At 46.4% G+C, this 24,090-nt stretch overlaps 1 protein-coding gene across 2 annotated transcripts; it reads right to left on the bottom strand.

Moving 5' to 3' along the window:
* Window positions 1–7,202: 7,202 nt before the first annotated feature.
* VCP (valosin containing protein) lies at window positions 7,203–23,741 on the bottom strand. 2 transcript variants are annotated; one of them, XM_050760758.1, is made up of 17 exons: window positions 22,847–23,741; window positions 18,754–18,865; window positions 18,384–18,556; window positions 17,170–17,312; window positions 15,775–15,905; window positions 14,682–14,813; window positions 13,219–13,321; window positions 12,474–12,607; window positions 12,260–12,395; window positions 11,835–11,947; window positions 11,271–11,435; window positions 11,057–11,179; window positions 10,569–10,781; window positions 9,751–10,059; window positions 9,322–9,477; window positions 8,018–8,172; window positions 7,203–7,862 (listed from the first exon to the last, which is right to left on the bottom strand). In XM_050760758.1, exons 1-17 carry the CDS (start codon window positions 22,861–22,863, stop codon window positions 7,757–7,759), a joined length of 2,421 nt encoding a protein of 806 aa, XP_050616715.1. In that variant the 5' UTR covers window positions 22,864–23,741; the 3' UTR covers window positions 7,203–7,756. The 2 variants fall into 2 exon arrangements, with proteins under 2 accessions (XP_050616715.1, XP_050616716.1); XM_050760759.1 differs by lacking the exon at window positions 22,847–23,741 and adding an exon at window positions 22,268–22,382.
* Between the last annotated feature and the right edge of the window lie 349 nt (window positions 23,742–24,090).

The raw sequence follows: 24,090 nt of genomic DNA, 5'->3' as shown, positions 1-24,090 counted from the left end.
GTGTGAACCTGGGAGGCAGAGCTTGCAGTGAGCTGAGATCACGCCACTGGACTCCAGCCTGGGCGACAGAGCGAGACTCTGTCTCAAAAAAAAAAAAAAGGCCGGGCGCGGTGGCTCAAGCCTGTAATCCCAGCACTTTGGGAGGCCGAGACGGGCGGATCACGAGGTCAGGAGATCAAGACCATCCTGGCTAACACGGTGAAACCCCATCTCTACTAAAAAATACAAAAAAAAACTAGCCGGGCGAGGTGGCGGGCGCCTGTAGTCCCAGCTACTCGGGAGGCTGAGGCAGGAGAATGGCGTAAACCCGGGAGGCGGAGCTTGCAGTGAGCTGAGATCCGGCCACTGCACTCCAGCCTGGGCGACAGAGCCAGACTCCCTCTCAAAAAAAAAAAAAAAAAAAAAAAAAAGAAGATACTGACCAAAACCAAAAAGTTATAATGCAGTTTTATCTCAATTTGGTTTAAAAATACCACATGTATAGACACATACACAAAAAATATCCAGAAACATATGCACTAAAGTTATTAAAATAGTGATGACCTCCGGATATTGGAAATATTTTTAAAATTTTGCAATCAATTTCTTTCTTAGACAGGGTCTCATTCTGTCACCCAGGCTGGAGTACAGTGGTATGATCACTGTTCACTGTGGCCTCTACCTCCTGAGCTCAAGTGATCTTCCCACCTCAGCCTCCCAAGTAGCTAGGACTACCAGCACACACTACCATACCCAGCTAATTTTTGTATTTTTTGTAGAGATGAGATCTTACTAAGTTGCCCAGTCTGGTCTCGAACTCCTAAGCTAAAGTGATCTGCTCACCTCGGCATCCCAAAATGCTGGGATTACCAGTGTGAGTCACCATGCCCTGGCCTATTTTTCTAAATTTCTACAATGCACATTACTACTTCTATAAAAATAAAAGGTTATTTAATGTAAATTGTCTATGCATAACCATGTGCATGTGATTGATAATATTGTATTGTACACTTGGAAACTGTTGGATGACTTACTTGGTTTTTTTTTTTTTTGCCACAAGAAAGAAATTGAGGCCGGGCACGGTGGCTCAAGCCTGTAATCCCAGCACTTTGGGAGGCCGAGACGGGCGGATCACAAGGTCAGGAGATCGAGACCATCCTGGCTAACACAATGAAACCCCGTCTCTACTAAAAATACAAAAAAATTAGCCGGGCGTGGTGGCGGCGCCTGTAGTCCCAGCTACTCGGGAGGCTGAGGCAGGAGAATGGCGGGAACCCGGGAGGCGGAGCTTGCAGTGAGCCGAGATCGCGCCACTGCACTCCAGCCTGGGCGACAGAGCGAGACTCGGCCTCAAAAAAAAAAAAAAAAAAAAAAAGAAATTGAATTGTTTTAACACCGAAATCTAAGTCACTTTCTTGCCTGAATCCTCCAGATGACCCACACCTGTAGGAAAGTTCAGTCCTGGCATTTGAGGGTCTTTACAACATAGTTCCTGATCTCTCCAAATTTACCACAGGACTCTCTTGCTAGTCTAACTTTAAGCTTTATGAGCAAGTGCTGTACTTTCTGACCTGTGCCTCAAACTGTTCTCCTCCACTTCTCCACGTCAAGTTTCCCACCTTCCTTTAAGGCCTAGAAACCGTATTTTATATGGTACTGCCTTCCCTGCAGTCCCACTGAAACACTGTGTGCCTTGTTGACAACTCCTGTTTCCTGATAGTAAGGCTTTAACATGAGGTTCTCTGAGGTCAAGCCCAAATTCTCAATTGAGTGTTCTTTCCACTCTATCATATTCTCTCTAGTCTGTATATTTGGTTGAGAATCAACCAGTCAGAAGGTACATGCTGCTTCCTTGTGTCACTGTTCTGTTCCAAAGCTTTATTTAGCCCAAACCTGTCTATAGGGTCTGAGTCCAAAACTCACCACCTGCTGGCCAAGGGTGGAACTAAAGGTACTTTCCCTCTCCCACTACTATGATCTCCAAAGACAATGCAATTCTGAATTTCCATTTTACATGGGAACGTGAGTCCATACTTCTCTGAGTAGCTTTATAAAAAAAAAAATCCAAATCCTATATTAAGTATTTTAAAGCCCTTAGTGGGTTGTAGGGCTGAGCAAGGGTTAGCAAAGCACTTGACATTTGCCACAGTTCAGCTGAAATGGAAGACCTGCATCCTTCATGGGCACTGTGTCCACTGGACTTTCAGGGGAATTTGTAGGATCAGTACCTTAGATCAATCTATCTATATATACATATAGATAGACAGATAGCTTTTTTTTTTTTTTTTTTTTTGAGACGGAGTCTTGCTCTGTCGCCTAGACTCACTGCAAGCTTCGCCTCCCGGGTTCATGCCATTCTCCTCCCGAGTAGCTGGGATTACAGGTGTCCACCACCACACCCGGCTAATTTTTTGTACTTTTAGTGGAGACAGGGTTTCATTGTGTTATCCAGAATAGTCTCAATCTCTTGACCTAGTTAGTGGTCCACCCGCCTCGGCCTCCCAAAGTGCTGGGATTACAGGTGTGAGCCACAGCGCCTGGCCAGACGTAAACATGTTTTAAGATATGAGGTATACTGTTCCATCTTTGTTTTTGCCTCTATGGCATACTGCTGGTCCTCTATTTGATACCATATTCTTGGTCAGAAATCCAACCTCTAATCGCAGTGTTTACCCTCTATAAAGTGATCAGCTACAGTAAGATCACATTCCAATTTCTTTCTAGGAATAATGTGAGGGGAAAGATGGACTGCCTACACAATTTGCCTCTTGGTTTAAGTATGCAGGTTTCTGCAGTTTAGAAAGCATTTTTCAATCATTTTATCAGACTAAGAAACTTGAGGCCCCAAAAGAGCTATCACCTTGTTCACAGCTATACAGGTATAACTGGCAACTCACATGTAGAAGAATGAAACTGGATCCTTATCTCTCACCTTATACAAAAATCAACTCGAGGCCTGGTGCAGCAGCTCATGCGTGAAATCCCAGCACTTTGGGAGGCCGAGGCGGGAGGATCACCTGAGGTCAGGAGTTTGAGACCAGCCTGGCCAACATGGGTGAAACCCCGTCTCTACTAAAAATACAAAAATTAGCCAGAGGCGTGGTGATGCATGCCTGCAATCCCAGCTACTTGGGAGGCTTGAAGCAGGAGAATCACTTGAGCCCGGGAGGCAGAGGTTGCACTGAGCTGAGATGGAGTACTCCTGGGCTGGGTGATGGAGGGAGACTCCGTCTCAAAAAAAAAAAAAAAAAATCAACTCCAGATGGTTCAAAGACTTAAATCTAAAACCTGAAACCATAAAAATTCTAGAACATCAGAAAAACCCTTCTAAACATTGGCTTAAGCAAAGACTTCACGACCCAAGAATCCAAAAGTAAATGCAACAAAAACAAAGATAAATAGATGGAACTCAATTAAATTAAAAAGCTTCTGCACAGCAAAAGAAACAATCAGCAGAGTAAAAGGACAACCCACAGAGTGGGAGAAAATCTTTGCAACCTATACACCCAAAAAAGACTAATATCCAGGATCTACAAGAAACTCAAACAAATCAGCAAGAAAAAAACGATCCTATCAAAAAGTGCTCTAAGGACATGAATAGACAATTTTCAAAGGAAGATACACAAATGGCCAACAAACATATTAAAAAATGCTCAACATCACTAATGATCACAGAAATGCAAATCAAACCCACAATGTGATAACACCTTACTCCTGTAAGAATGGCCATAATCAAAGTCAAAAAATAAAAGATGTTGGTGTGGATGTGGTGATCAGGAACACTTTACACTGCTGGTGGGAATGTAAACTAGTACAACCACTATGGAAAACAGTGTGGAGAGTCCTCAAAGAACTAAAAGTAGAACTACCATTTATTCCAGCAATCCCAATACTAGGTATCTACCCAGAGGAAAATAAGTCATTATATAAAAAAGATACTTGTAAATGCACGTTTATAGCAGCACAATTTGCAATTGCAAAACTAATGGAACCAGCCCAAATGCCCATCAATAAGTGGATAAATTGAATTGTGGTATAACTGAGGTCAGGAGCTCAAGACCAGCCAGGCCAACACGGCGAAGCCCCGTCTCTACTAAAAATACAAAAACTAGCTGGGTGTGGTGGCATGTGCCTGTAACCCCACCTACATGGGAGGCTGAGGCAGGCGAATGGCTTGAACTCGGGAGGCAGAGGTTGCAGTGAGCCGAGATCATGCCACTGCACTCCAGCCTGGGTGACAGAGGGAGATTCCGTCTCAAAAAAAAAAAAAAAAAAAAAAAAAAAAAAAATTTGTGGTATATATACATACCAGGGAATATTACTCAGCCATAAGGAACGAAATAATGGCATTTGCAGCAACCAGAAAATCATTATTCTAAGTGAAGTAACTCAGGAATGGAAAACCAAACATCGTATGTTCTCACTTGTAAATGGGAGCTAAGCTATGAGAATGCAAAGGCATAAGAATGACACAATGGACTTTGGGGACTCAGGGAAAAGGTGGGAGGGGGGTGAGGGATAAAAGACTACACATTGAGTATGGTGTACACCGCTCAAATGACAGGTGCACCAAAACCTTAGAAATCACCACTAAAGGCCGGGCGCGGTGGCTCAAGCCTGTAATCCCAGCACTTTGGGAGGCCGAGACGGGCGGATCACGAGGTCAGGAGATCGAGACCATCCTGGGTAACACAGTGAAACCCTGTCTCTACTAAAAATACAAAAACTTAGCCGGGCGAGGTGGCAGGCACCTGTAGTCCCAGCTACTCGGGAGGCTGAGGCAGGAGAATGGCGTGAACCCGGGAGGCGGAGCTTGCAGTGAGCTGAGATCCGGCCACTGCACTCCAGCCTGGGTGACAGAGCGAGACTCCGTCTCAAAAAAAAAAAAAAAAGAAATCACCACTAAAGAATTTATGTAACCAACCACCACTTGTTCCCTAAAAACCTACTGAAATAAAAAATACCAAAAGTGCAAAAATATCCATTTCGCAGCATGAGTTCCAGAGCTGCTCCAGTTTAATCAACCAATATAAGTATCATGCATCCTTAAAGATTTTCTATGTAGACCAAAAGGGAGCCTGGTCTTGCCTCGTATAAAGTCTAGGATGACTAATATCAGTGTTGATCATAATTCTGAAGGACACAATCCCAAACACCATAATCCCAAATGTTGAAGTCCCAAAAGATCAAAATCCCTAAAATCACAAGCTGGACAACATAAAATTTCAAATTCTGGGGAAGGGATTAGTACGTTTTTGGTTGTAAACAAGATAGTTGCATCATGCTATACAGAACTATTACCTTGTTATTGTCTTAAGTATCGTTTAAAGAGACACATCAGGGTGCCAAGTTGCCAATGAGCAGAATTGTGGACTTAATTTTAGGTGTCAGTTTTACTGGATTAAGTATTTAGAAATCTGGCAAAGCATTATCTGGGTGTGTCTGTGAGGTTGTTTCTGGAGATTAGTTTGTAAGTCTGAGTGGGCTCAGTGGGGAAGACCTGCCTTCGATGTTGTTGGGTACCATCCAACAGGCGGGGTCCCAGAGAGAACAAATACAGAAGGCAATTGGTCTGTAAGAGCTAGGATAGATTTTTCTTCTTAAGATGGAGTTTCACTCTTGTTGCCCAGTCTGGGGTGCAATGGCGCGATCTCAGCTCACCACAACCTCCGTGTCCCGGGTTCAAGCTATTCTCTGCCTCAGTCTCCCACCCAAGTAGCTGGGAGTACAGGCATGCGCCACCACGCCTGGCTAATTTTGTATTTTTAGTGGAGATGGGGTTTCTCCACGTTGGTCAGGCTGGTCTCAAACTCCTGACCTCAGGTGATCCGCCCGCCTCAGCCTCCCAAAGTGCTGGGATTACAGGCACGAGCCACCGCGTCCAGACTAGGACAGATTTTTCTTCTGGTGCCTTGGACATTAAAAATTTGACTCCACGACCACAATGTTGACTCTGTGTGTGAGCATTGTATGTGTGCATAAAAATGTTGAAAGTTCCTCAATAAATGAAGAGACATCTGTTTTTTGTACACGTGCATTTGTGAAGAATAAATCGTTCTCAAGACTTCGTCTCTTTGGGAGACAATGCAGTGGTTACCGTAACAGTTTTTGAACCATCTCATCAAGACTTAGGTTTTCTGTCACAGTATTACAGTTGACCACAGTTATAAAGCTAGATGCCCACAATTACCAAGCATAGTGACAAGCATTTATACATTTCACTTTCTGACCTATTTCTTTATGAATATGTTTCATCTGCTCATCACCGTTCTATCTGTGCAACTGTTGTTGGTATACCTGAGTGTTTACCTTGCAAAAACGTTATTATTCCCTATTTTATCGTGTAAAGTGGCCTATGAAATGTTCTGTCGTGTTGTTTCTCAAATAAATACGCTTTTTTAAATGTAAGTAAATTTTCGAAGAATGTTTAGCATTTCTTCCAGAATTGTATTTTGGGATTTTGACCTTTTGGGATTGTGATTTTCAGAATTTTAGACTTTAGGGATTTTGATCTTTGGAGACTACAGTATTTTATTCAAAGTTATGGTGTTCAGGACTGTCTTTTATGTCCCAAACCCAATCAACATATATTTAGTAATTTATTTTCTCTGCACTACTCTCCCTCTGGGTGAGGCATCATTGTACTGACCCCAGAAGCACTAAGTGATTGAAGAGGACAGTCTATTTTCTGTTTGGAAAAAAAAATTCAATACTAAAATCTTATATTAACAAAAAGCTTTTTTTTTTTTAAATCAAACAAAGTACATAAAATAAAGGTGGGCACAACGCTAAGTGATCACCAACCAGGGGATGTTTGGGATTTTTAGATGCATTAAAAGGGAGTATAGAGAATATCCACCTGCAAATAAGATTGTATTTTTTTGCAACCCTATGATTTTCAAATGGCTCCTAAACACAGTCTTTGGTCAGGATAAGGGATTCTGCAGGCCTAGCCTTACCGTTCACATCAAATATAGGTGGAGGGATGCCATATTCTCCGCATTTGGAGCTCTGTCAGGCTGCTCCCTTTCCACCAGTCCTATCCAGTGATACTGCACACACAGGGTGAGGCAACAGGAGACATCATACTGATGTTGATCAGGAAAGGAAGAAGGTGCAATCTTACTTCCAGGATTTCACATTTGGAAGAATGCCTTGGGATTGGTGGGTAGCCCAAAGCTCTTCCCAGGAAAAGAAGCAGGCACAGGGCCCAGGACTCAGGCTCCATTTTGACCCAACGTTTATTGTCCTTTTACAACATGTCATTTTTTGGTTTAGAAACTGCTTGTGATTAGTTTTCCAACATTAACTCAAAAGCATGTAAAATAAATCAACCTACTCTCTATATAAACACCCAGCAACTGTGGCCCCTACCCACCTACCCAGGTTGGATAGGGGGAAGGGAGGGCTCGGGCAGCACTGAGTCAAGTGCAGATGCTTTACTGTGGCAGGTGGCAGTAGTGCCTTGGTTCACACCCCACACAGGTCCCCTGCACTGCCCCAAACTACAATAGAAATGGCATAGGCCCAAGGCCCAATTCCCTGTTGGTAATTCACTCTCCACCTACCAAATGAAAATCGCTTTTATTTTTTCGCTTTTGTTTTGTATTTTTGCAACAGAAACCCCCTGTCCAGAGTCAGACTGTAGCTGAACTGTTCAGACTGAAGAATGGAGCAGGCTGTGGGCGCACCCCTGGTCCCTCTCCTGGGCAAGCGCCCCCACCCCCAGGGAACAAGGTCCGGGCAGGCCAGCTCACTGCATGCTGGCCACCACCACTTAGCCATACAGGTCATCGTCATTGTCTTCTGTGTATACACTGCCACCTGTGCCGCCTCCACTGCCCTGACTGGGGCCAGCTCCACCCTGGTTCCCTGAAGGGAATCTGTGTACGAGAGCAAAGCCAAAAAAGACGGTTAGGACAGAGCCTGTGTAAGATTTCCACAACTACCCCTCTAGCTTCCTTAGGACTCCCATTCCCTTTTTGGTGTAGGTCCCCAAAGTAACTTAAGCACTGTCTAAGGCTCCCAACCAAGTTACCTGAAGCTGCCAAAGCCCCGACTCTGCTGAAGGGTCTGCGCAAACATCTCGTACTTCCGAATGTCATTGTCACTGACAGAACGGCGCGCAAAGCGCATGGCTTCTTCAAAGTGATCTCGACGGATCTCAGGCACTGGATCATCCTCTTCTACCTCCTATAGTTGGTAAACACAGATCACTAGGGCTTAATACTTTAAAAGGAAATGCCAATGGCTTTCAGTGCTTACCACATTTGGATTACATCCTACCCAGTGGTCTCACTTTCAGTGACATATATACTCTTAAATATACCCAGGGTTTCCCAATGATTGCAATCCTACTACTAGAGCACATTATTTGGGCTGCTTATTCCCTTTATTCAAATTATACTCTCTTCACAGCCCAGCTCAAAACCTATCTCTTCCATTGAGAGGCCAATTGCTGTGACTTATGAGACTGCTTCCTAGGATTAGTTCATCAGTAGTTTTAAGCTTTTATGGGAGAGAGAAGGTCACAGACTCTTCAAAACAGAAAGAAAGCCATTTATTTGCTCATTCATTAAGTCCCATGTTTGGAACTTAATGAATTAATTAAGGGTAACACAGGACATAGTGGAAAACAAGTGAGATGACAGAGATCCTACCTTTATGGAGCTTACACACACATGAATTTGTCTTTTCATTTTGGGAGGACTGTGGACCCCATCCCTTCCCCAACCATCAGGGACAGGTATATGGGTCTCATCTCAGTTCAAAACCTTGCTCTGCAGCTCACGCCTGTAATCCCAGCACTTTGAAAGCCCAAGGCGGGCGGATCACAAGGTCAGAAGATCGAGACCATCCTGGCTAACACGGTGAAACCCCGTCTCTACTAAAAAAAAATACAAAAAACTAGCCGGGCGTGGTGGCATGCACCTGTAGTCCCAGCTACTCGGGAGGCTGAGGCAGGAGAAAGGCTTGCACCTGGGAGGCGGAGGTTGCAGTGAGCCGAGATCGCGCCACTGCACTTCGGTCTGGGCAACGGAGCAAGACTTCGTCTCAAAAAAAACAAAAACAAGAACAAAAACCTTGCTCTGTTTGGTGCACTCTCATACTTTGATTTCCCTCATGGAGCTTGGTTTAGACTGAGAATGGAGCCTGCCCATCTCTTCTCGGCCTTATTCCAAATTGAATGGATTCACCTCAGTATTCTTTATCTTTGATGCCCTATTAACATTCTTCTCAGATGATCTTTTCAACAACTTCTACTCCCAACTCTAGGGCATGGTGGTGGCTGCTGCCTGGCTCCCCATGACTGGCACATCTAGGGAAAGGATACAGACTCACCATGGCTGATGGGTTTGTCTGCCTCTCTCGTTCTCGCCTAATCTCACTTTCGATGGATTCACGGATGGCCAGCTTGCAAGCACGCTGGCAAATCTCTGTAAGGTCAGCTCCAGAGAAGCCATTAGTCATTTTAGCCAGGAACTCCAAGTCCACATCCTAAAAGAAGCAGCAGAGCTACCTTAGTATTTAGCCTCTTCTCTCTTGAGATACACAGATCTTTGGGCCATCCAAGCACTCCCAACTAGTTTGCCCCTTCTTTGGCCACCTCATTTTATTCCTGATTCTAGATTATCTTAATACCCTCAAAAATTCTACCTTCCCTTTAGACCAACCCTAACCCCAAAGCAATCTTGTCCAGAACCCAAAGAGCACTCTATACCAGACTGAGGACTCATACAAGTCTCCCACAGCCCATGATCCTGCACCTGCCTTGGCAACTGGGGACTTGCGCAGGTTAGCCTTGAGGATGGCAACACGTGACTTCTCATCAGGAAGTGGGATGTAGATGAGCTGATCAAGACGGCCAGGTCTGAGGATGGCAGGATCAATGATGTCAGGCCGGTTGGTAGCGCCAATGATGAACACATTTTTTTTTGTGGACATGCCATCCATTTCTGTCAGGATCTGGTTGATGACTCGGTCAGCAGCCCCACCACCATCTCCAATGTTACCTCCACGAGCCTTGGCAATCGAATCCAGCTCATCAAAGAATAGCACACATGGGGCAGCTTGGCGGGCCTGTAGGAGGAATGGATTGATTCAAGCATTAACAAAACTAGATCTCTCGGCCAAACGTGGTGGCTCACACCTGTATTCCCAGCACTTTGGAAGGCCAAGGTGGGAGGATCACTTGAGGTCAGAAATCCAAAACCAGCATGGGCAACATACTGAGACTTCATCTCTACAAAAAATAAAAAATTAGCCAGATGTGGTGACGCATGCCTGTAGTCCCAGCTACTCAGGAGTCTGCTGTAGAATGGCTTCAGCCCAGTTTTCAAGGTTACTGTGAACTATGACTGTACCACTGCCCTCCAGCCTGGGCAACAGAGCCAGACCCTGTCTCAATTTAAGAAAAAAAAAAAACAACAACAAAAAAAAAACAGCTCTCTCACACCTCAGAAAATCAAGTGACTTGCTGTCCAGTTGAGCAGCCAGTAATAAGAATGTTTCAACCGTCTTAAAGAAAAACAGCCTCTATTCCTTGTCCCCAGGCAAATCAATAGATAGCTCAGCCTATTGTAGCTCACCTTGTCAAAGATTTCTCTGACATTGGCCTCAGACTCCCCAAACCACATGGTGAGAAGCTCAGGACCTTTGATGGAGATGAAGTTGGCCTGGCATTCATTAGCAATGGCTTTGGCCAACAAAGTTTTCCCACAGCCAGGAGGTCCATAGAACAGAACTCCCTTGGAGGGTGTCATGCCAAACTTCAGGAATTTGTCTGGGTGTTCCACAGGATACTAGGAGGAAAAGGAAAGAGGGTTCAAGGTTACCTCCACCTTGTGAAAGAAACCTAACTAAACAGAAGCATGCCCTCCATTACTTCATGGTGTACCCAATGGTATCAGATCCAGGTTCTCTAGAAGCAGACTCCTTAGTGCCTCAAATCTAAGAAAAATAGGTTCCTAAGTCGTGCTCTCACATCTCTTGCAGCAAACGTGTTGACACCCTAAGATCATCAAGGTCAATTACAATGTACTGAGGCAGTGACTCACCCTGGACCAAGTTACCCTACCTGGACCAGCTCCTGAAGCTCACGTTTGACATCCTCTAGGCCCCCGATGTCTTCCCAGGTTACCTGTGGCACCTCTACCACGGTTTCCCTCAGTGCTGATGGGTTACTCTGGCTCAAGGCCCACTAGAAAAGGAGGGAAAACTGGGGATGAGACTTACCAGGGGAGGGGTCAAAGCACATATGTGTGTACCTGAGGCAGGGGTGTGGTCCTTACCCGGAAGTCATCCATAGTAACTGCTAAAGAGTTCATGACCTCGGCATCAATGGTCTCATCCTCTAGGTCAATGAGATCCATCTTCTTGCGGATGGCTTGCAGAGCAGCCTCTGAGCACAGGGCTGCTAAGTCAGCACCCACATGCCCGTGAGTCTCATTGGCTACCTGCAGAGAAAGATCTATTTACTCTGCTGCCTCAAAGACCCAGCTGCCGCAGGAGGCTCAGAGATAATAGAATGCTTCCCCTGACTGCTATCCCTGCGTCCTCTAATTTCCTTGAATACATATACTAGCAATACCTTTATGGGCTGGGTTTTAAGTACTTAATCCTGGACTCGGGACCTAGAAATAAAGCTGCTCCAACAATTCTGATTTACTCTAAATGCAGCGTCAAGTGAGAAAAATGCCAACTCCAATTTCCTGGATTTAATCTCAGATTACCTCCTTTCCCCTGTCCAGAAATAAAAACCCATCTCCTCACATCAAAACCTTATGTCTCTAGCCAGTTCCCAGCAACTGCCTAGAGATATTGTAACGCCTGGTCAGCCTTCATCATCACTTCACCTGTTCCAGGTCCACATCATCTGCCAGCTTCATGTTCTTGGTATGGATCTGAAGAATCTCTAAGCGTCCCGTAGCATCAGGAATTCCAATATCTACCTCCCTGTCAAAGCGACCTGTGGGACAGTGCATGAACATAGACAGGGCTCGTTTCTAGTCCAGAGGTAAGAGACAGGCCTAGGGTGACCAACCATCTCAGCTAGCACAGGATTGTCCTAATGTTAGCAATGAAAAAGTCTCAACCCTGGGAAACCTTTCAGTCTCAGGAAAACCAGGGTGGATGGTCACTCTAGACAGGACGTAGGATAAAGGAAAAAGAAACCCAGATCCAATCACTGTGAAGGGCTTCAAGAGGATTAGGTGACTTAGATGAAGGAGAGAGGTAGGACCTAAGCAAGGACATGGTCAAAAGTATCTGGAGTCCTTACCAAATCGCCGTAGAGCTGGGTCAATGCTGTTGGGTCTGTTGGTTGCTGCCATGACAATCACATGTGCTCTCTGCTTTAGGCCATCCATGAGGGTCAACAACTGTGATACGATGCGCCGCTCCACCTCACCATGAGTCTGCCAGAACAGGATGCCTGGTCAGAAGTGAAGTCAGGGCCTTTCAACCCCCCACTATCCCCTCAGGTAAGCTCCTACTTTCTCTCTTTTGGGAGCGATGGCATCCAGCTCATCAATGAAGATGATGGCAGGAGCATTCTTCTCAGCCTCCTCGAAGGCTTTACGAAGGTTGCTCTCAGACTCACCAGCCAATTTGCTCATGATCTCAGGACCTGAAAGGATACAGAATGGAGGCGATAACAAAATGACAGTCTTTCCCAATTGCCCCCAAAAATCAGTTATCTTGCTTGTTTGGCCCAGAGACAGGTCCTGGGTGAGAAGGTGGTAACCTATGCCTACTTCTCAGATCCTCTACCAGCCATTATCCCAGGACAGCCACCAGGCAAGGCTGGAGAGAAGCCCAGGGACTCAGTATACTCTTCTCACAGTTGAACTAGAAGTATAAATGTGACAACAAATGCTCTAGCCAGAGCAGGAGAGATGGCACACCACTAAATAGCATTCTCCAAGAGCCAGTGATCGAAGTTCATTTTCCCCAAACTCTCTCAAATCACTAAGCATTCGCCCTTTGATTTCTCGTTCTAGCTTGCTCCTGCTCTTCAGTCTGTCCACAATCTTTCTCAAGGGGGGCAGGACAGGGAACACCAGTGTAAAATATCTTCCCTCTATTGCTCATCTGTCTGTAACATACCCAAGCAGAAGAAATATGCTATAAAGGTGCAGGAGGGCATGGGTGCAAAAAGGATGTGTCCATGAGTGCTCCAGCTCATGAGCCCAGTTCAAATTGGGTCTAGCCAGACATAAGATGAACCAAGTATCTTACCATTGATCAAGAAGAAAAAGGCTCCAGTCTCATTTGCTACAGCTCGAGCAATCAGGGTCTTTCCTGTTCCAGGAGGTCCGTAAAGCAGGATTCCTCTAGGAGGCTGTGGACCAATGCAGAGTGTGATTACGTTCCCACCTTCTCCCAAACCCTAAAATGGCTTAACTAGGGCTCCAGAGACGGGGAGAACCAGGCTTCAACCCTGACAATATTAAGAATAAGCCCTCAGTAGTAAATGCTAAGCAGACAATTTACTTTAGCCCACAATCATTTCTATTACTAGCAGGGAAAATACTGCTAGAAAGTGGGCAATATTTATGACTGTAACTTGCATAGTAGACTAAGGGCAGAGAAACTCTAGTCCAGGCTGGGCGCGGTGGCTCAAGCCTGTAATCCCAGCACTTTGGGAGGCCGACGGATCACGAGGTCAGGAGATCGAAATCCTGGCTAAACGGTGAAACCCCGTCTTACTAAAAAATACAAAAAACTAGCCGGGCGCGGTGGCGGGCGCCTGTAGTCCCAATACATGAGGCTAGGCAGGAAATGGCGTGAACCCGGGAGGCGGAGCTTGCAGTGAGCTGAGATCCGGCCACTGCACTCCAGCCTGGGCGGCAGAGCGAGACTCCGTCTCAAAAAAAAAAAAAAAAAAAAAAAAAAAAAAAAAAGAAACTCTAGTCCAAATGTATTTGAAGATACATGACTAGGCAAAGGCAAGAGGCCATTACACAAAGGGCTCGATTTCAGACAGACCAAGGGCCAAAGACTAGCTAAGCCATTTAAGAGAGCAGGGTCTATTTTCTTCATTGCCAGAGAATCACTCACTCCAATAACCACGCCCTCCAGAATTTATCACACTGGAATGGTGTTTCTTACAATCATCAATTTTCTTCTTTGACACTACCCTTTCTATGGCCCTATCCACAAGCAGAACATGTAAACTGTCCACATAGAAGATGAATCTGTGTGATACCTACTAGGAAAATGAGTAACTTCATCTTCAGTGTGTACCATGATATAGAAAAGATTGGGAAGCTACACTCTAGACCAATAGTTCTCAAATGTTTTAGACTCAAAACCCTTTAACACTCTGAAAATTTCCTTAACTTCCTTACTTCTATTGGGTGACACTGCTCTAGACAGGCTGGCAAACTATTGTGAGATTTGTTTTTACGGGGTCCATTGATACAATAATGGCTTTTATATTCTAAGAGTTGTGGGAAAAAACCCATATATGTGTGTGTGTTTTGTGCGCACATGCACACGACAGACAATTTAATTAGCCTACTCTGGTCTAGACCATCAGCTCTAATGAATTTAGAGCCTTAGGTAAAACTAAAGGATATATTATTGCCCCTCTAATCCAAGGCAATAATGAAAGCCATGTATGAAAACAGTCCCCCCACGATTAGACACTGGATATTAATCACCACTTTAGACTTGATCCCAGAGCCCAGGATGCTCACCTTCACACCAATTGCCTTAAAGAGGGCAGGATGTCTCAGGGGCAGTTCCACCATCTCCTTTATCTGAGCTAGCTGCTTCCTGCAGCCACCAATGTCATCATACCCTACTTCATTCAAGGACTCTTCCTCATCCTGAATGTGGAAGAGAGAAAGGAGAAGGCAAGAATATTATATCAGCAAAAGTTGAGTTTCTCTAAATCATTCCACTACCTAGTATGCAAAAACCTAGCGTATGAGTATAATAAGATTATCAACCCGGCACGGTGGCTCACATCTGTAATCCTAGCACTTTGGAAGGCAGAGGTGGGAGGACTGCTTGAGTCCAGTTGTTCCTGGGCAATACAGCAAGATCCCATCTCATTAAAAATTAAATTAAATTTAAAAAAGAAGATTCTCCTCTAAAGGGATCCAGCCTCAAAGAACCAGCACAAAAATCCCAAGGCAAAGATTTCCAGCACAGTCCTTGCCTCTCACATTACTCGTAGTCTTACTGAGAAAGGGTCTCTAAAACCTGAAGCTGGAAACCCTGGGAATGGGCAGAGGCCTGAAGCCACCATCAGCTTTACTTCAAAAATGGTTTCAATCACTTATATATTTTGGATTCAGTCTAGGTTTTTGAAATTCCTGACATTAGGTACATCCAACAAACAATTAGGCCCAGAAATGAATAGCTGGCAGGTTTCTCATCCCTGAAAGATGGTTAGTTCTCCAAAGAACACCCAGTCTCTTTTTTTTTTTTTTTTTTTGTCAACCAGGCTGGAGAGAAGTGGCACAAACTCAGCTCACTGCAACCTCCAACTCCTGGGTTCAACCGATTCTCCTGCCTCAGTCTCCCGAGTAGCTGGGATTCCAGATGTTCACCACCAGGCCTGGCTAATTTTTGTATTTTTAGTAGAGACGGGGTATCACCATGTTGCCCAGGCTGGTCTCGAACACCTGACCTCAAGTGATCTGCCCACCTCAGCCTCCCAAAGTACTGGGATTACAGGTGTGAGCCACCACAGCCGGCCGAGCACCCAGTCGTGACAGTTACCACATGATGCCACACTGAGTAATCATGAAATTGGATACTGGAATCAGGGAGAAAACTCACCTCTCGTTTGATAGGCTCCCCTTCGCAGTGGATCACTGTGTCTGGAGCAACAATGCAGTAAGGGCTAGGATCTGTTTCCACCACTTTGAACTCCACAGCACGCATCCCACCACGGACAAGAAAAATGTCTCCTAGGAGAGCAAGCAGTACAAGCACAGTTAGGGGCGTCAACTACAAGACAAAGTGAGAACTCATCAGACCCTGGGGTCAAAATGCCAAACTCATTAGATACTACCCTATTTCTCCCCAACTCCACCTGTCTTAATAAGCAGCAGGTAAGAGGAGAAAGGTAAACTGTGAAGAGTCCCTCTGACGCTCAAGAGGTCAGTCAAGAAAACCTGACATGTCAGAAGACTATCAAGTTCTGACTTCTGCCATGTAAGTAGCCCAAGTTTTCACTACAACCACCAATGATAGAGCTGTGCACTATGGACCCTGACCCAGCCAAAATGGACCACTTTCTCCTTCAGAGATCCATAAAGATAGCTTACTCTCCCGGAACAGAGAAGGGGAGAGATGGGAGCCAGGGAAGGATGGAGGAAAGGAGCAGGGTAAGACATATGAATATGTGTGCAGGGTTTGCATGCATGTGTATACAAATACATGAAAATGAGTCTAGCGGCCGGGCATGGTGGCTCACCTGAGGTCGAGTTCAAGACCAGCCTGACCAACACAGTGACACCCCATCTCTACTAAAAATACAAAAATTAGCCGAGCGTGGTGGCAGACGCCTATAAGCCCAGCTACTCAGGAGGCTGAGGCAGGAGAACTGCTTGAACCCAGGAGGAGGAGGTTGCAGTGAGCTGAGATTGGACCATTGCACTCCAGCCTGGGGACAGAGCGAGACTCTGTCTCAAAAAAAAAAAAGAAAAGAAAATGAGACTAGGCATGACGGCTCATGCCTGTAATCCCAGCACTTTGGGAGGCCATGGCAGGTGGGTCACTTGAGCCCAGCAGTTTGAGACCAGCATGGGCATCATAGTGAGACCCCATTTCTTTTTTTTTTTGAGACAGAGTCTTGCTCTGTCACCCAGGCTGGAGTACAGTGGCCTGGTCTTGGCTCACTGCAACCTCCACCTCTTGGGTTCAAGCAATTCTCGTGCCTCAGCCCCCCAAGTCGTTGGGATTACAGGTGCCCACAATGGGGTTTTGCCATGTTGGCCAGGCTGGTCTCGAACTCCTGGCCTCAAGTGATTCACCCGCCTCAGCCTCCCAAATCGCTGGGGTTATAGGTGTGAGCCACGGTGCCCAGCTGACCCCATCTCTTAAAAAATAAATAAATAAATACAGGAGAAAAGCATAAAAGATTAAAAAAAAAAAAAAAAAACGAGACGAAAATGTTCCAAGGTTTATTAACTACAGTCAATAATCCTTAAACTCAGAATTAGCTCTCACCTTTCCGGATGGGTCGATAAGCTTCCAGGAAGTACGGCTTAAGGTATACCTCAAAGAGATTACCAGTAATGCCTTCCACCGTGTCATCAATGGGCAGCACGTGGATACGTTTGCCGTACTTCACATCAGGGCATGGCTGGATGCTGAGGATGACAAGCAGACTCCATATTACCAACCACACTTCGGGCCCAAGCACTGGGTGTCCAAAAGGGCCTGGCACAGATAGCTGATAGTAAGTGAAAAAGAAAAGGCACGATGGCTTTAGGTGAAGAGAGGAAGGAGAACACCGTGGAAGTGAGGGCAAAGGAACAGCCCCACTCACTTCTAATCAGTGAGCCAAAATCAAGAGCCACACATTTAGAAACCCCACAAAGATATGCAAGGTCTTCAGTGAGATATCCAAGGATGATCCCCTTCTAGCTAATATTGGTGACCCAATATTACAAGGGAACGTCTTAAGCTAACAATTGTCAGGGTCAGTGAAACAGAAGTGAAAAAAACAAAATTATCTCAGCCAGGTGTTCAGAACACCTTGAGGAAGTGACTAAGCACCCCCAAGAAGAAAGCTACATGAAACTTAGACTCCATCAAAAAGAATCAAAAGCCTGAGATGATCCTGGCCAGGTGATGGTTGGTTGGGTAAGAGTGGCTAGAGATGACTCCAAGATGGGGCAACCTCTTGCCTAAAATTATGCAAGAACAAGCAAAATCACTCACATTGAGAACTATCCTGGGTCTGGCTCCAACTATTCCTCTCTCCCGGGTTCACTTAGGGGCTTAAAAGGCCTGCTAGCAGCTCACCTTCCATGTCCATATCCCCACCTCATTCCAACCCCAACACAAGCCATTAATTGGACATACTAGTGAGAGTAGTGAGGAGGTTATTTGGCAGATACATACACACCCTCGAGTGGTATCCTAAGCTAGGCTATAAGTATGATAAATTACACTTCTAGTAGGAAAAAATAAAGGCACCAAGAAAGTTACAGGAATGCCAATTTGTCTCAAGCGACCTGCAGAAATGGATTTTGAAGTCCCAGGAAGGCAGAACCAAAACCTAAAGACAATCCTGAAGCATAAGTCTTCCCATGACCAGCAGGCTTCCTGCATCGACAGGTTCCAAGAACTTGGTCCTGCCTGTAATATATGGGTACTGCCTGTAATGCAGGCTATCTCTGGCCTCCCATCCCTGTGGAGCCAAAAACCCCACACACCTGATGACATCCCCTAGGCGTACACGAAGGTTATTCCGAACAACTCTATTCATCCGAATCTTCTCATCAGAACAAGTGTCATCAGAAAGGACGATGCAAACAGCTTCTCGTCTCTTCTTTCCTTTCAGCAACACTGTGTCACCTCGGAACAACTGCAATTCATCCATCTTGGGCTGAGGAAAGAAAGTTAAGGCCTTTGGGTCACTGGGCAGAAGGGGAGTAAGCAACAGCCCTCGAGATTGGGATTCCCAGTAAACCCCACTCTATCTGCAGTCTGCAAATAGAAATATCTGCAAAATGAGAAAAGACACCTGGGCAAATCCCTCAAGTAAGTGCAGTAAGGAAAGACTAGTCTGTGGCCCCAGCTTACCTGGGACAAGGACACCACACTGTTGTCCTCATTGATGGCTTCATCAACAATTAACCGATTGGGACGGTTCTTCTGTTTGAGAATGGCTGTTGATAGGTCATCACCTTTTGAACTAGAAGCAGGAAATGGAGTCAGTCCCAGTAGATACTCCTGCCCCAAGGGCCTCACCAGTCTCTAAAACTCATACTTAGGAAAGAAACAGTGAATAGATGAAGCTGTCCCTAGACCAGAGAGCGCGGATGAAGGAAAGGCAGCCAAGGTCACGAGGAGCAGTATCTAGCATACATATTACAATACCCATTCCGGCAGCTCCTGGTATTTTCAGCATCAGTGTCCCAGCTATAAGCTCCAAGTGAGTGATCCTGCCCCAAGAAGATATAATAGAAATGGAGACTGAAGAGTTATTAGAGAAATAAAAATAGTCTTAGACTTATAGAAGAGTGGTTAAGAGCAGGAACTCTATAATAGTCAGACCCATTGGGTCTGAATTCCAATTCTGCCACTACTTAACTGTGATCTTGGGCAAGTTACCTAACCTCTGAACTTTGATGTCTTCCTCTATAAGAGAGAGACTATAATACTTACCTCAGAGGCTTATTGTCTTAAGGGAAATAATGAATGTAAAATGCTTAACATAATAGCTGGCACATGGTATTAACAGTCACCATGATTAACAGTATAAAGCATAAGCTAACTTTCCAGGGAATGAAGTAAGCCAGACAACTTCCCTTGAGGCTCAGGGAGCTCTCAAGTCCTACCAAGCAAGCCTGGGGACAATGAAGCAGAATTATTGGCGCTACCCTCCTTATAGGCTAAACCTACTGATGCCAGGGCATTCCATAGTACCAAAGGAATGCCAAGCATAAAGACCATCATATTTGGAAACAACACTAACAGACATGAAACCGCCAGAAAGAGGCTCAAGGTCAAAAGGAACTTCACAGTAATTTCTGCAAAAGCACACAATACCATAAAGTTGGCTCAAAAAACCAAAACCAAGAAATGCTGAAACATTGTGCAAATACAAATCCCTCTCATCCAAATCAAAGTTGACTGGGTCTATACTCAGTTTGTTATTTCCTACAAGACAGGGTCATTCACCAGACAGTGACACCAACTTATTACCTAGCCCATCTCCAGCTGTCACTTAGTAGACTCAAGTTCTCTCTCTCTCTCTCTTTTTTTTTTTTTTCTTGAGATGGAGTTTCGCTCTTGTTGTACAGGCTGGAATGCAATGAAGGGATCTCAGCTAACTGCAACCTCTGCTCCGCCTCCCAGGTTCAAGTGATTCTCCTGCCTCAGCCTTCCCAGTAGCTGGGATTACAGGCATGCGCCACCACGCCCAGCTAATTCTGCATTTTTACTAGAGATGGGGTTTCACCATGTTGGTCAGGCTGGTCTCAAACTCCTGACCTCAGGTGATCTGCCCACCTCGGCCTCCCAAAGTGCTGGGACTACAGGCGTGAGCCACTGTACCCAGCACTCTCTCTCTCTTTTTTAAGAGCTGCCTCCTGTTAGTAAGGCTCAGAAAAAAACATAAGCATTAACCGAAGTAGGAAGGCTAGACAATGAAGGAAGCCAAAGAAAATAAATTTTTAAAAGGAATTTCTTCATTCAACAAATTCATGAGGGTCAATTATGTGCCAGGCATTTTTCTAAGGGCTGGGGATACTGCAGTCAACAAAACAACACAAAATAGTATTCCCATTGGAAATATCCTCACAATTTCCAAAAGACAGAGAAAAGACACTGTGCTCAGCTAGGAAGCTGTGGGGTTCTTACATCTCTGGGTCCTGATACACCCAAGAGAAAAACAAACCCCATTCATCGAACAAAATGGTAGGCCTTCTGCTAACCCTCACACATAGGCTGCATTTTTAACCACTGCCTCTAAACTAGTTTCTAATGACAGTTTCTAATGACAGTTTCCTCTGCTCAAATTTGCTTCCCCCATTCCAAAAGTGTGCCACTCTAGGCACGATGCTGCTGAGTAGGCAGACTTTCCCAATGCTTATCAACACACTGGAGGCCAAGCATGCTCAATGCGACAGCTGAGAGCAATGTAAACCCATGAGCTCTCCCACTCCTGTCCCATCAAAATACTCTTTCAGGGGTTGCCATCTTCTTGCTTGACTTATAGAACTGGGACTGGAGAAAAATAAAATGCCAGATGCCTCTAGTCATCATAGTTTTTTATTTTTTGAAACAGAGTCTCCCTGTTGCCCAGGCTGGAGTGCAGTGGTGCGATCTCCCTCACTGTAACCTCTGCCTCCCTGGGTTCGAGTGATTCTCCTGCCTCAGCCTCCAGAGTGGCTGGGACTACAGGTGTGCGCCACCACCACACCTGGGTAATTTTTGCATTTTAATAGAGATGGGGTTTCTCCTTGTTGCCCGGGCTGGTCTTGAACTCCCGACCTCAGGTGATCTGCCTGCCTCGGCCTCCCAAAATGCTGGGATTACAGGCCTGAGATACTGTGACCAGCCAACAGTTTGTATTTTAATCTCAAAGCTGCATCCTAGGAAAACCTCCATTCTGCCTACCATCCCGGTAGGATGGCGATAGCCAGGACTCTGGCTCTGGAGATGAGTGGTATGCCCTTTTCTTAAGGTAAAGCCTCTAATTCCCCATCTATCTAGTGAGATCAGAGGTGTTAATCTCTAAAAGAGTGAATTCAGCCTGACCATGGGCCAACAGCAGTTCTGGACACTCTTTGGGGCCATTCTCCACTGTCTTCTGTATGAGTCAATCCCTTTCCAGAACTGCACAGGGGACTCCAAGGGACTTGGAGGGGGTTCAGCTAAGAGTCATCAAGGTGACCAAGAAGTTAGAAACAGCTGATGATTCCAGGTTCCAAAAATTTTAGATTTTTACTTTTGAAAATAAAAGGCTGACTGCATATAAACCAAAAGAACACTTTCAGAGTAAGTGACCCTTTTAAATAAGCAACTGAGTAATACTTTATCCCAATTCAGAAACTTGAGAAAAAGGAACACACCTCAAAAAACTACTCTCTTCAAGGAAGGAAGGTAATTTGCATAGAAGAGTTTCCTTGGGCTGGTGGTTTTTTTTTTTTTTCAGCCTCTAAAAGCTCTATTCTAAACTGAATAGGCTGAGGTAGGTAGCCAAGTTTTATCTGAACGCTTTCTTGAAGGATGGAGGTGGTGTCAGAAAGCCCCATAGCCCGGATAATTTCTCAATACAGCTACCTGGGTAAAGCGGTGCGCGCACGTTTGTTTTTGAGAAGTTAGTGCAACTCTAAACTGCACACCACGAAAGCTGGAAATATGGAAAGGCGCACAAAACACGAACTGAGATTCCAACTTTACCAAGAACCTAAAATGTTAAAGAAAAATTCTTTTCTCCCCACCCACGAATCATAACATTAAGGAAAACTGGCTCAAACTTTCTAATATGAACAACAGGCCTAAAGTAAGAACACCAGAAGCGAAAGGTAGGGCTCGCCCTCTCCCTAACAGTCCCTCACTACTCAGATCACACACAGAGGATGCCCACCTTGTACCGGCCAACCCGGCTCCAAAAGGGCGGCTGTGAGCTTCCCTGAGCTCGCCCGGCCTTCCCCGACCCCGGCCTCCACCTCGGTGGCAGGGCTCCTGAGGCCTTCACATGGCGCAAAGTCCACGCCCACCGGGCCCGGTTGGGGCCTCGGGCTCGTGGGGCCTGCTCTCTCCAGGGACCAAAGGCCTTCGGCGGGTGGTAGGCCGGACGGCAGACTGGCGCCCCAAGGCCCCGGGGTTCCGCGCCGGCGGTGTGGGCCGGAAGACCTCGTCAGGCCCGGACGGCCATTCCAAGGGAGCCAATCGGGCGGGCCGGGGCCTGCATGACACAGCACGATCCGGCCCCAGGCTCCGACCCGGGCCCAGCGCAAGCCCCGCCTAGGGGGCGCGCGGGTGCGCAGCTGGCCCAGCCGGGCCTGCCGGGTCCACGGCCCCTCACTCGCTCCCTAGTTCCCCTTCCCTCTTTCCTGGTCTCCACCTCTCTGACGCGCCCACGGCCAGGCCCCGCCGGGCCTACCCAGCGCCGCGGGTCCCGGCGCGCGCCGCCGCAGCAAGCGGACGGCGCGCGCACACTCACTCGGCTCCAGAAGCCATGGCGCGCGCCTCTCCCGGCCGGCGGCTGTGGCGGCCCGCGGGTAACGGCTACGAGCGGTGGCAAGCGACCGACTGGGCCGGGGCTCGGCTCTCCCAGGCGGTGGGCAAGCAGCGGCGACAAACCCGCAAGCGGCTTCCCTCTCGCTTCCTCCCACCGGCAGCGAGGCGTCAGGCGAACAACGCTGGCTCCTGATCCGCGAGGTGGCAGTGGCACCGGCAGCGACGACTCAAACGACGGCCGCAGACGCTTCGCTGAGACTGAGCCGAGAAGAGCCGAATCATCGGAAGGGAAGCTGCTCCCACCTCAGCCAATCAGCGTCTGCCCTGCGGACTCTCGCCCGCCTCTCCGTGCCTCTCCCCAGCAACCCGCAGACCGCAACCAATCAGGAAATTCGCTTGCGGCCTGGCTCCCGCCTCAGTGATGCGACACGCCTAGTAACGCCACGTCAATTGGCCGCAACGCTACGCTTCCTCGACGGATTGGAATTCTCAGCCAATCAACGAAAGGAATAGGGCGAGATCGACTTGTGAAAGGAGACCCTTTAATCCCTTAGAGGCGGACTCTCCCACTTGGCTCCAGTTCATTGGCTCCGGAGTTTATCCTCCTAGAAGAACGTGGCACAATAGACTGAACCCTTGTATTAGTCTAGTTCAGTTGTGGTAACCTATACATCCATCTTTTCCCAAAACCTGGGGATCCTCTAAGATGCCATCACCACCCTGACCCTTCTTGCTCCTTTCCAACGCTGCCTCCAACCACCCCTACTCTGAACTTTCTGACTAGCACCCCACTCCTACCCCATTGTCATTGCACCCTCTGGTAACCCCAATCCCATACCTTTGCAGTTTCTCAGCGCTTGTGCCTTTCTTCCTCCCGTCGTTAATGTTAATACATTATAATAAGGCACTCAAATCCAGAGAAGTCAAAGGACAACCACAGAACACACAGCCAATTCAGTAGAACCCAAATTAGCAAGAAAACTGCGTATGTTGGGACTTGAAAATCCTTAAGCCCCAAATAACAGGGGTCCCTGTTTGCAGTCAACAGGCAGCTGTTGGTGGTATGCCGACTCAATTCACCTTTCACCTTCTAGCCACAGAGACACATTTGACTGAGATGAGTCCAATTTCTAGAATTTGGAATTAGGAAGGGAATGAGAGTCACTCTGAGAGAAATCTGCCTGTCTCTAACTATCAGCTACCTGCTCTTGTACTGAGAAGCCTATC

This window comes from Macaca thibetana, chromosome 15 (genome assembly GCF_024542745.1).
Source record: "Macaca thibetana thibetana isolate TM-01 chromosome 15, ASM2454274v1, whole genome shotgun sequence".
NCBI classification, from domain to species: Eukaryota; Metazoa; Chordata; class Mammalia; order Primates; family Cercopithecidae; genus Macaca; species Macaca thibetana.
The sequence above is the reverse complement of the archived record's forward strand: the minus strand, read 5'-3'. Positions and strand labels throughout refer to the sequence as shown.

Coding starts and splice junctions, on each gene's coding strand:
- VCP (XM_050760758.1), bottom strand. Junction 13,322..14,681: donor TTAAGGCAATTGGTGTGAAG/GTGAGCATCCTG, acceptor ATTGGTCCACAG/CCTCCTAGAGGAATCCTGCT. Junction 11,180..11,270: donor TTACTATGGATGACTTCCGG/GTAAGGACCACA, acceptor CTCCTTTTCTAG/TGGGCCTTGAGCCAGAGTAA.